Raw genomic sequence first — 12,863 nt, 5'->3', positions numbered from 1 at the left:
TCTTGTGGGGTTTGCAAACAACCCAGCAATGCTGGTGAGGAACAAGAGAGACTTAACACAAAATGGTGCCAAGACAGGTAGGATTCTTGCCCTACCTGTTGCTCTGCAGTCAGCAGAGCACATGGCTCAGCATTTGGGCTTTGTGTGGAAATGGTGGAACAGGAAACTGCTGTGAAGTTTGCTTGAAAGAGCTGGGGCAGCCAGGGAGAGAGGTTGTTTGAGAGCCACATGTTGTAGGCAGCCAGCTCAGAACCCAACCTACCTATTCCCTGGATTTCCAGGGCTGTTTTATCTGGAATAATTTGTTAATATTTTCCAGAGAAGGAGTACTGGGAATCATTTGATCTTTACAAGAGGAAAGCCTGACAGAATTGAGGTTGATAATTCTTCTTTCAACTGTTCCTTCAATAGTCTTAAAATCTGGAGAAGGCTGTTAAGAGGAGAGTGAGATGTTCTGCATGTCTTCTGGGGAAAAGGCAAGAAGATACAGCCTACACAGTAGGGATGTTTTCAACAACCTATCATTCAGTCATTCAAAATTTTGAATGATTAGGGCTGTGGAAGTGGATGCTGAGGAGAGTATGGAACCTTATCACTATAAGTTTCTAAGAAGAGGTTGGACCAATCTCTACCAGATTAAGTCAGGCTGAGTTGGTCCAGCCTTGAGATCAAGTAGTGGATGAGCTGACATCTCAAAATCTATGCCATTTCCATTTTTTCTTTATTTTTCTTTTTTTTTTTTTTTTTTTTTTTTTTTCCTGAGAGGAATAACACAAACTCAGGGTCTTCTATTGACATGCGAGAGGAATAACACAAACTCAGGGTCTTCTATTGAAAGAGAAGATTTCAATAGAAATCTTCAAGAAAGAGCCATTCTTTGGCTCAGCTCTACCTCCCAACCAAGGTAATAAAATGGGGTCAAATCAGGTGGTGGTACAAAGCACACCAAAGGAGTGTATTTCAGATTAGTGCAGCAAACTCAGAAGAGCAAGCGTTATGCAGCGGAATTTGGGAATTTTATCTTTTACCCTGGCATGTTAGACTGAAGCCAATAAAGGATCTTTGCACCCTGATGTCACTCACCAGAGGTGTTTTGGAGGAGCCCTCAAAAAGTAGAATTTGACCTTCAAATCAAACATCAAAGGAGACCTCATCTGGTCTGAGTCCTGCTGTGCCAGCAAGAACCTGGCCAAACCCTGGTGAAGGACACAACTTTGATTGAACTTCTTAATGAAGAGAATCCCACTATTATGTTACAGTTATACTAAAACAAATAATTTGCTTGTAATTACAGAGATAATGACTTTCTGACCACACCTACCAATTAGAAAGTTGTACTAAAGAGTAATAATCCACCTTTTCCTTGGGATGCAGAATCGGCCCCCGCACAGCCCACAGCGCTAATATGATTTACTCCTGTTTGCTGATGGAGGATTCCAGTAATAAAATTTAATGTGGAGGAACCAGGTGCATTTAACCAAAGCTGTAAACATCTCAAATTCTATTTAAAGCTATAGGGTGCAGTACATTAACGTTTAACAATCTGATACCAAATTGGCGTGAAGCTAATAGAGCTGTATTTGTTAAAAATTCAGCACTGGGCCATGTTTTACCAATGACAACGGGAGGAGTGACCAAAAGAGTATGACTCAGCAGACTCCAACCACGGCTTAATAGGATATTAAGAGTCTTAATGGGAGCTCCTGTCATAAAAGAACAGGTTCAGGGGACCACGTTCAGCTCCGCTGCTGTTCTGCTGAAGCTGGAGGGAGTTAGGCCAGAGAGGTTCCTGTTGGAAGGAGCTAAATCCAACTCATTCTGCATTTCTCCCACTAAAGCACATTATACTCAGTGAAATTTTCTTCTCCATAGTCTTTCAAGTGAGTTGCTTTGATACTTAAAGAGGTACAATAGATTGAAAGGTAAAGGATGATGTTTTTATCTCTCCAATGATATGATCTGGCTTTATGAAATCTGGGTGGGTGCTGCATAAGAAAAGGCTTAGGAAATGCCTAATCAGGAAGGTGGGTGTTCTCAGCAGTATTTCTGGCCTCCCTTCACTCAGCTGGTTCATTGCCTTTCAGGATTCTGCTGTCATCTGAAGCTGGTCACCAATGGAAAACATTTCAAAATCACGGCACTTTCTTCAGAATGAAAAATTCAATTCCCACCTGTTGGGGTTGCCTAAATGCTGAGCATGAGATAAAACACGTATCCTCGAATCGTTCTCTAGCAAGCAATAAATCCTACACAGACTGAGAGAATTAATCTCGCCCAAAAAAAAAAGGTAATTTATTTAGCTTAATTAACTATTATTTTGGGGAATTAGATATCAAACATAAACAAGACGATATAGACTATTAATACACAAAGAGTGGTATTCATTAAAATACTGGGCACAAACATAGAGTAGAGGATTTTTCTGAGCAATGGGCACAACGGCCAGCTGTATGTAAAAGGAATGTTTATGTACCAAACTTCAGCAAGTTTTCACAACTAAGTGGTCAGCTCATTAATGTGTTAGGGTTCTATTTTTAATTCCAAATGAATCACTAATAAGTTCTGTGCTTTTCTAAGGCCTTCCTTACAGCTGTCTGCATTAAGAGGTGTCCTCTCTGAATACTCAGTCAAACTCTGGCTGGTCCCAAACTGATCCCTGAATGTTTGATCACTTTTTAGCACCAGTTTCTTTTTGGTCAATGAGTTGGTTGCTGTTGTCATTAAAAATCCATCACCCAATCAGAGAACAAGGATAGATACCATGTGCCTTGAGTGGGTGATTAAACTCCTGGGATAATGAAAAGGTGAAATGAACATTTTCTTGACAGCTCACAAATGCAAACATTAAAAATGCAAATAATTGCTGGCAAACCTATTGATAAAAGCTGGCCTTTGTTTGGAAAGAACTGTCTTGATGAGGGACTAGAGTTGGAATTAGTACTGTAGGTCTCAGCCAGCCTGACAAGCTTTTCTTAAATTCCTTTTTTATACCAGAGATTTTCATCTAATACGGAAGCAGGAAGATGGTGTGGTTAATCATGGGCTAAAGCTTCTCAAAGACTGAAGGATGTTGGGTACCCAACCCTCCCTGACCTCTGGTGGAGTTTGGGCATTGAAGATTTAGGAGCTTGCAAACACCAGTCTATCTGTCCTTCACATCTGAAATGCCCAGGATGCCACAGAACAGCCCATTTTCCATGAATGGGTATCAAAGGAAAAAGAAGAATCTCTTCTTAGTTACCAAGAGGTGAAGAAAGAGGAAGAGTATTTTGTGCTCTCACATTAGGCTTGTATCCCGAGCCCTGATCTTTCCAAAGAAATAACTCCAAAGTGAGTGAGCAGGGTGCTAATGGAGTCTGCTCCCTTCTGGAGGAGAAGCTGTGTGTTTCCTCTGGATCAGCAGCTCAGTGATGCAGGACACGGGAGGAAACTTCTCCAAGTTTGGGAGCCCCAGTCTAGATCAAGGCCAAGAGCAGTGTCCTGGTTCTGTCCAACTCTTACTTGCAATCACAATTTTTCCTATTCCAAACCAGAATTCTAAAAATATCAAATCCTGGAAAATGTTCCCAAGCTATGAATATTCTTCCTCAAATCATTGGGGTTTAACTACGGATGTTTCCTTTGGATTATTTTGTAATGTTTGATTTCAAGCACTAAGGAAGAACTTTACTAAAAGTAACGAGTTTTTAAATACAAAGTCATTTAGAAAGGGAACTTGAAAACACAGAAACCAACTCTTTTGATAATTATTTCTGGATAGCAGAAAAAGTAATTTAAGCTGTTCTGTTGCTGTGGAAAGAAGTCTCAGCTTTACTGAATTAATAGTTTTCTGATGAGAAAAACAGCATTAAATTGACAAATTTCCTGGTCAGTGGTCTTTGTCTTTGCCTTCAGAAGCAGGCTGATGTGCGCAGATCCTGCCACCAGTCCTTCTGAGGCTTGCTCAGATGATGATGATGATGATGATGATGTTTGCAGCTGGACTCATCACATTAGCATCAAAGAAGGAATAATGTTTAATATTGAAAATGCTCCAGATGGAACTTCAGTCCATTTAAAACAGGGGGGGGCAAACACTGCGAAGGGTGTCTCCAGGACGTCACTTGTCAACCAGCTGCTTTTCTATGATTCCTTTCAACTATGTTTTGTTTAAAAGTCTCATAGAAAAATAGAAGTGCATGAATGGAAATAAAAAAATAAGGACATTTGTATGATTTTTATAAATAAACAGCACAGCAAGAATTAAATAGAACACAGACAAAGGACATTTATACAGGCATGAACTGTTACAGCTTGTTCTCCTCAAAGAGTATCTGTGCGTAGACTGTCGTACTGGGAATGCCTTTGGCTTCCTGAATCGGCTTCATAAGTTCAAGTTCAGCGTATGTTAAGTTCTCCTCTGCAATTTTTGGCTAGAAAAACAGAACCAAAAAAAAGTACAGTTATAATGTCGTTACCACCAAATGCAAAGGATGCCTTAAATATTCTGTAGAATGGGCTACATTTCTTCTTTCACACATTCTAGTTCTACTATTCTGTCAGTTAGTTTAGTCTGCACTGGAGGTAGTTCACAGAAGATGAAATAAAAATAATATTAAAAAGAAGAAACAGGAAATAGTAGGATTTTCAGGTTCATTACCAATTTCTCCTTGTTTCTCAAGCACTAAACATTTAAATTTGACAATTTGCTTGAAAGATGGGTGTTAGTGAAACGTTCAGTCTCTTTAATCCTAAATTGCCTGATTTAATTTTAGTTATTGCAGACTTCAGAGTTTGAAATATATTTGCCAGATTTGCTTCCCAGCTGTAAACCTCGGACCAGTTACATCTCTAATCACAGCCACTCAAAGTACCTCTTGTTATATTTCTTAACAGAACCAAAACACCTTAAAAATATGCAGAAGGCAACAAAAAGGCCCTGTGCAAATGGAGAACTGGAGAATTTGTTCTTTTATCTTCTTGGGTACTGTGTTCTGCCTGAACATAACGTGTGTCCTCCAGTTTAAGCCTAAAAAGGACAATTAAGCCAAAACAAAAAACATTTCAGCTGTGCAAATTTTTGCAGTCACAAGACTATACTTTTAGAAAAGGCTGTACCTCTGAGACCAAGAAAGGCTTTGCCACTTGTAAACTGAAAACTGACTCAAAGTTCATAAGCCAAGATCTCTCATACTGTACTTAAATGTTATAGTGAAGACATGGACAATATTTTTCCAATGCCAAGAGTTTCCTTTATGTTTTATTTACTGTTATTTTTTTCTTTCTGGTTTAACATAAATGATTCCTGTTTCCTTGAAATGTGTCTGAATAATTATTGTATTGTCTTCTGGCTAAAAAGATAATCATCCAATATCCTCTGAAACCAGTCCCTGTGCTCCCCTGCATCCTGTCTTTTGCACTTCTCTATAACCCTCTCCTTTTGCCTTGATTGTTGCTCACACTCTGCATTTCAGATTGTTTCCCTCCGGGTAGATCAGTTTACACTTTTCCAGCGTTGATTTAATCTTATTTCTTCTCTGCAGATCTGATCCTGAAATACTTTGGGCAGCTGCTGCAGGTGGTGTCGTTGAAGTCAGTTGATCTGTACACGTGAGTAAAGGCCCTTTGTGGGGCTAATTGTCATCTTTGCATTTGATTATTCCCATGGTTTTCCCTCCCTCCTTCCCCCTCTTGAGTTGGGTGGTTCTGTTCCATCTCAGCTTCTGGTCATCCTTCATTATCAAATGCTCCACTATTGACTACACAGATTTCCTGCTTTTGTTGAATTCTCTGGTGTAATGATGTAAAAGGACTTCCTGTGGATCCCAGCCTGATCTTGTATGTAACACTTCTTTCTTTTCTTTGTTCGTGTATCAGGACTGAGCTAAACCACAAAGTCCAGAAAAACATCTGTCCTATCCTGGCTTTGGCTTAAAGAGTTAGAAGAAACTCTTGGTCAACTGCTCTGATAATTAATTCTTTTTTCTATTCCACTCTTCTTCCTAGTCTGAGAGAATTAGCCTCAGTTTCTAGGCACTTAAGTTGGTTTTGCATTTTTTTGATATAAATCAAAAAATTCCTTTTGAGATTTCAAAACTCTGTGTGCTGTTCAATAGGTAGTGCAGAGGCTAAAATAAATACAGGAGCTAAACTAAGGCTGGACATCACAATAACAGCAGCAAACGTTGAAGATTTTATTCTCGGTCTATGACAGCACACCTGGTTTCTCTTTTAAAATATTGTGACTTTTGGTGCCAACTTCAGTGGGTGTCACCTGAGACCCTGAATACAGAATAATACACAGCATGTGAAAACCCTCCTAACAACGAATCTGATAGGACTTTACAAACACACCATTGGTCACCGCCAGAGTAAAACTCTACATTTCCTAAGACTGACCCAGTCCATCCTTTGAAGTAGAAATATTTTCATTGTTCTGTAGAAATCAGTTGCTCAGGGCAACCTAAATCTGTACGTGCTTTCCCCTTTGCTGTTTAATTGTATTTCATCTTATGTTTCCATTTAGAAAATGCCGCATGTCCTAAAATAGCCAACCCAACGCCCAGCTCATGTAAATTTTAGAACTAAGATTTATGAAATCATATTGTCCAGGTGTTTTATTATATTATCTCAAAATTGCATTGTTTTCCAGTGTAGATTATCTCTTTATTCTTACTTTATTCTATTATGTTTGGATATGAAAAATAACACTAGATTCCCCAAAACAGGTCATTGGGCAGTAGTGGCTGATGTGTTGCTTTCATACATTTTTATGATGTTCCTATAGTAAACATAATTTAATAAAGCCAAAACACACTAAATAAATAATTGCATCTAGAAAAGCAATAAAACCAAATAAAATTAGTACTTTCATAAGTGGAAAAGGTACTTCAATTACTGCTACAAGCAACAGCACACCATAAAATGTGTAGAATAATTTCCCTTATGCATATTTCTAGTATGTAATAATTTGATTGAAAATATGAGGAAACACACAGGAGGTTCAAAATTGTGAAGGGTATACAGTTTTCAGCAAAGGATGCGTAATAACAGTGCATGGAAGCCAACACTACTTTAAAGTACCTATGGTAGCCAGGGGTTTTTTCCATACGCTCTTCTGTACTTCATTTATCAACCATATGTTTAATTTAATCTTGCCTGTTTGTTTGTCCAAAACCCAATTTTTTTTTTATTTTTTTTTTTGAGCAGGCAGGGAAAGAAAACTAATTCTATGATTTCCTCTCTCATTTGGATTGGGTAGCATTTTGGCAGCATAAGCCTGGAGTCCTGCCACCACCTCCTTTGTTGGAAGTGTAGCGTGACTTCAATAACTGATGTTTTAGGTGAGACCGATACCAGGGGAGAAGAGGAAGAGACAATGCAATGAGTGGCCATTCACCCCCTCTTTCTGTCCTGGCTCTTCACTTAGAGGTCATTGGGATTTCTATGGCTACAACAGCCTTGCCTGAAAAATTACATCATTGTTCTAAAATAATATTGAAATTGTTTCTTCAAATAGAATTCTATCCCAAAGTGACATTTTTAGATACAGTCTTTCTCTTGTCTATCTTGCCCAGAGAAGCTGTGGCTGCCCCATCCCTGGAGGGGTTCAAGGCCAGGCTGGATGGGGCTTGGAGCAACCTGGTCTGGTGGGAGGTGTCCCTGCCCAGGGCAGGGGGTTGGAGCTTAATGATCTTTAAGGTCCCTTCCAACCCAAACCATTCTATGATTCTATCTGTTTTCTGATCTTGGGATCGCAAGGTTTGCAGAAATATACATTAGGAAGAGTCATCATTTTCCAGCGTATCTTCTGGCAAATGCAAAATAATTCCTCTCCCAGATTTCTTCCAGTTTAATTTTAGTTTATTCCAGTCACAGAGTTTCCCATGGGCAACTATTTTAAAAAGTTCACTTGGAGGAACATTCTTCTTAATAAACCTCCTGCAAAGTCTGTCACATAAATAATGTGAATATTTAAAAGAAACTAAAGTATGCATATAAATATTTCTGGTTTTATTGGGCTTGTCCAGTATATAAACGTATTAGAAATGACCTAGAAGGGTTGGGTTTTTAATGTAAATTACTCTGATTTTTTTATGTCATAATTACCAGGAATGTCAATTTTGCTCTTCCTTGGCTTAGCTGCTTTGTTTTTTGGCAGCCTCAAGGATGTTTACCGTGAGGACTGTCAGACTGAAAGTTCTTGAAGTTTTAACTGAGACCACTTTTATCCAAATTTGTAATTAGATATGAAGAAAACAAGTAAATAATAACCTCATAAATTTAACTTGTCTGGAGAAACAGCTGATGCCAACTTGCACTTATGGATTGCTGCAATCTTACTGCTCCATGACCACACCAGTTATCATGAAGCTGACAAAATGAATGTGAATTTCTAATTTAAAGAAAAGCAATTCCCCTGATTCTAGTTTACTATCAAAAATAAGCAGAAAAGGGCTCACTTTTCAGTTCATTTCAATCTGAAATGTTTTAGCGACTATTGCTGCAGACATTTGCCTTGGAATTCAGCGTCTCTAAGATCACATGGTTTGTTTGGGATACGATGCAGAATAATTTTAATGCAGGACCAAGGCAAGAAAATTATGTTTATAGACCAAATTGAATTTTTATCTCTTAATTTTCTGGATTTAACAAGCATATTAATTCCAGTCACAAGTTTGTAATATTTTTAGTAACTGGGATTTCCTGCAGCAACACTTGAAAATGAAACCCCATCCTCCCTGGGGGTAGGTTTGCTGCTCTGATGGCCAGTATGTGGCAAATTGCCACCAATGGACCAGCCATGCTGTGCTGCTGGGCACATGCTGTGGGATGTTGTAGGAAACACAAATGGAAAAGATACAGAGTCCAGAGGTTCTGGTGAAGTTTCTTTGATCCAGTCTCTAGGAATTGCCCTTCTCTTCGGGTCATTCCACAGGACAAAGCAAGCAGCTCTGCCCCAGTGCCATGAATTACCTCATTCTTAGCAAGCACATGCTAGAACTAACATTTTTTCTATCCCTTTCTCTTGCAAAGGCAAAAAATCAGCTCTCTGGCCATTTCCCTTTCAGATTTGAGAAACATCCTGTTTTGTATTCACACTTGGTAAAGAGCTCTGCAGGAATAATGTGGATGCTGTCCAGATGGCACAGCTCAGGAGCATCCCGTGTCACCGCCTGAGCACACTCAATGTCTAGACAGGACTCTCCAGGCCCAACTGGATGGGCTTTGGCCACAGGGACAGATTGTGGCTTCTCTCCGCGTGAATGCCCAGATGGGAGGAAACCACATACTCCGTGCAGCCAAAGGAAAAGGGACCAGTCCATCTTTTCCTCTGCATATCTCCTTTTCATAAGCATCTTTTTTTTTGAAGCTGTGGGAGGGGATGCCAGCTGGGCCATCACTGGAGAGTCAAGTTATGGAGGTGAAGGCAAGAGTGTGCTGAAGCGAAGATTTGGTGCATTTGGTGGACAGGCTGCAGCTCCCTTCCCTGGGCCACCAGGACATGGGCAGAGAGAACAGGCTGGCAAAGTGTTTTTTGCAAAATTAACAGTGAGAAAACTCCTTGTAGCTTCAGAGGGAAAAGGATTAGCCTTTGAGAGTCCTATTTTTCAGTATACACTGGAAAACCACACTCTCAAGGATGTGTGGTCTTTCTCGTGCTGAAATCACAAGTGTTCCTCAGGGCTGTAGATACATTTTATGCTCAAACCATATGAACTTCAGTGGGACAGATCCCTCATTGAGAGATTAACTTAACTCAGGAGTCAGAGAGGCATTACTTTTTTTTCCCTCTTCAGCGCTCCGGGTGTTTACCAATGTCAGTGATTGCAGGCAGAAAGCCAGAGCTTCCCCTGGAAGAGAGGAGCTTCAAAAATTACTTCTGCAGACCTTCATGAAGAACTAAAGTGAGATCTGCAAGATGAGTTATCCCCTAGAAATGCAACCGCTGGCCAGTAAGAGCACCGAAATATCAAGGGAGCCATTGTCTTCTCCGTGCCAAAGCTGAGAAATATGACGTTGGAAAATATGGGGAGCAAGAAGTATGACTTTTAGTGTCACTATCAGTTAAAAAGGACAGGTCCTTTTCACCAAGATGTCTGGTTTTTACTCCCTAAACTAAAAAATACTTCCCAGACTCCCTGGAAACAGTATCTACAACAATTTGTGAAGCCTCTTTCAGCATTGCATCTAAATTTTACTGCTGAATCCCAGAGAAGTTATGGTAACAAAGCCAGGGACAAAGATCATTTACTAATTCCATTGAATTATTTTATTTTAAAGTAAGAGAATCCCACAAATGTAGGGCAGGCAGGGGCTCTAAGGGGTGTGCCCATCCATCTTTCTTCATTAGCCAAATTAAATATACCTGGCATAGGTTTGTCTAGCCTGTTTTAACAGCTTTTGGAGAAGAACGTCCTCACCTTTGCTAATGCTTTATTCCTTTTGCAGTTGCAGGGTTATTCCTAGAGTCTAAACCAACTCTGCTGGAAATCAGGCCCGTTTCTTCTTATCCTTCAAAAAGGCCCAAGGAAGTAATTAAAGGTTTTCAGTTTTCTGGTGACGCTTTTATTACTCCAAATGTGTCATCACACAAAAATCATCTGCTACGGGATTTCGTAAATACACAAGCCTCGGCACAATTCCAGCAAGAGATTTGATGTATTTATACAAACTGTTCCTTCTTGGGGGTAAAGACAGCAACCTGGAATCTGAATGGGGAAGCAGGCATAACTCAGCAGGTTTGAGTAAATTGTATTCTGAGCGTCAACCTGAACATGTAAATGATATTCATGTTCCTATGGACGTCTCACATCACAAGGAGAGACTTTAAAAAAAAGGACTATTCATCTCACAGAGAGAGAAATTATGTGGAGTGGATGGAAATATTCAAGAATCGCAGGGAGTCAAGGAAGAAAAATGTTCACCATTTCTTTGTATATCAGATGTACAATGTTACTGGAAGTCTGTGGAGATCAATAATGCCTGAAGAAATTGGGAACTTAAATCATCACCCATTGTTACATATTGTGGAGGAAACACAGAGGGTGGCATAGCTTTTAATTTAAAATCATCCAGGAGAAAGGGAAACCTGATTGTTCCCAGATCCAGAATCCACGAATTACTGAACAGATGCATTTTAATTCCTTTTTCTTTCTGAAGGAAAGGGCCAATGGTACCTAAACAGGAGAAAGGGAAACCTGATTGTTCCCAGATCCAGAATCCACGAATTACTGAACAGATGTATTTTAATTCCTTTTTCTTTCTCAAGGAAAGGGCCAATGTTACCTAAAGTAACATGGGTGGCATAGCTTTTAATTTAAAATCATCCAGGAGAAAGGGAAACCTGATTGTTCCCAGATCCAGAATCCACGAATTACTGAACAGATGCATTTTAATTCCTTTTTCTTTCTGAAGGAAAGGGCCAATGGTACCTAAATGTTAAGAGTAATAAGGAATCCTACTAGTTGTGCAAAAACCTGACCTGAAAGCACAAACTCCCCAGCGATCAAAAACCCAAAGTCTCTTTCTGTTTCACAGCTCTGAGGTGGTAAATCAGGCTGCAGATCATTCACTCAGGCATCTCCTCCCCTTTCCCAAAAGGACTCCAGTGTCACTGGTTCTGATATACACTGGGTCTGGCTGGTTTGTTGTACAATGGGAAATGCACTCCTGAAATCTAAAAAGTCAACAGGATTTTTCAGGTGAAAGAAACTTAAGCTTCTGGGCAGCTTTAGGAGCACCCGTCTGCACCACTTGGTTCAGGAGCATACACCGATGTAGACGATTGAGCTACGCATGTAATGCTGAAAGCTTGATTTCACTGAGTATGTGCAGGTGATGAGACCAAGTCACAGCCTTCTCAGTTCCAAATTTTTCTCCATTTTGTTTGGTTAACAAAATGACTTCCAGAAATTTTCACATAAGCCCTTCCTGATGATGTAGCTTTTTACAGGGTCGTCATCAAAAGAAAGACTTTCAGAAATTTTCGCTTAAGCCCTTCCTGATGATGTAGCTTTTTACATCGTCGACATCAAAGGAAAGACATTTAAGACATTGAGGTTCTGGAGCAGGTCCAGAGAAGAGCAACAGGCAATAGGACAAGAGGAAACGGCCTCAAGTTGCACCAGGGGAGGTTTAGATTGGATATTAGGAAAAATTCCTACACTGAAAGGGTTATTAAGCCTTGAAACAGACTCTGCCCAAAGTTGCCCCAGGGGAGGTTCAGATTGGATAAAATTGGATAAAATTCCTACACTTTTTTTTATATTAAGCCTTGAAACAGACTCTGCCCAGGGAAAAGGTGGAGGCACCATCCCTGGAGGTATTTAAAAGATGGGTAGAGGTGGTTCTTAGAGACATGGTGTAGTGATGGTTTTTATCAGAGTTAGGTTGATGGATGGACTTGATGATCTTAAAGGTCCCTTCCAACCAGGGAAATCCTATGATTAAATTCAGGAGGTTACTCAGTGCAGGAACAGCAGAAGCCAGCTTTGATGTCCTGTGAGCACATGTGCAGTGTGTTTGAAGAACTAAGCCCAAGAGTATAATTTGTAATACAGGATATATTTAGCTGATTTCAAAGTGGGATGATTATAAGACCTAGCAGAGGCCATCAGGAAGATTCCCTCCAGCCTGTCCACTCTGTGCAGGAATTTCCTTCCCTTAAAACATAGGGTGAAAATGGTGAAGTCAACAGAAATTTTTGCAGAAGAAAAGACCACAGGATTCAGGTCTGACCTGAAGTCTCACGTCCTTTCATTGGCTCCAGTGAATCACACGGGAGCTCCTGGTGGTGCAAACTTTGGTGAAAAGACGCTGAAACCTGTTCGTTTTGATGATGTTCTGTAACTGACACTCGTGGGCTGTAACAACTCATCTCT

General features: G+C 40.0%; 1 protein-coding gene across 1 annotated transcript in view; it reads right to left on the bottom strand.

The window, feature by feature from the left end:
• Nucleotides 1-2,270: 2,270 nt before the first annotated feature.
• Nucleotides 2,271-12,863, bottom strand: part of VSTM4 (V-set and transmembrane domain containing 4) — a 41,038-nt gene continuing 30,445 nt past the window's right edge. The window contains exon 8 of the mRNA XM_014958056.1: nt 2,271-4,412. Coding sequence (XP_014813542.1) covers nt 4,287-4,412 — 126 coding nt within the window. The 3' untranslated portion in view covers nt 2,271-4,286. The remainder of the gene's footprint in view (nt 4,413-12,863) is intronic.

The sequence above is a fragment of the Calidris pugnax genome, unplaced genomic scaffold, assembly GCF_001431845.1.
Source record: "Calidris pugnax isolate Ruff unplaced genomic scaffold, ASM143184v1 scaffold352, whole genome shotgun sequence".
NCBI lineage: Eukaryota > Metazoa > Chordata > Aves > Charadriiformes > Scolopacidae > Calidris > Calidris pugnax.
This window is presented reverse-complemented; position numbering and strand designations above follow the sequence as displayed.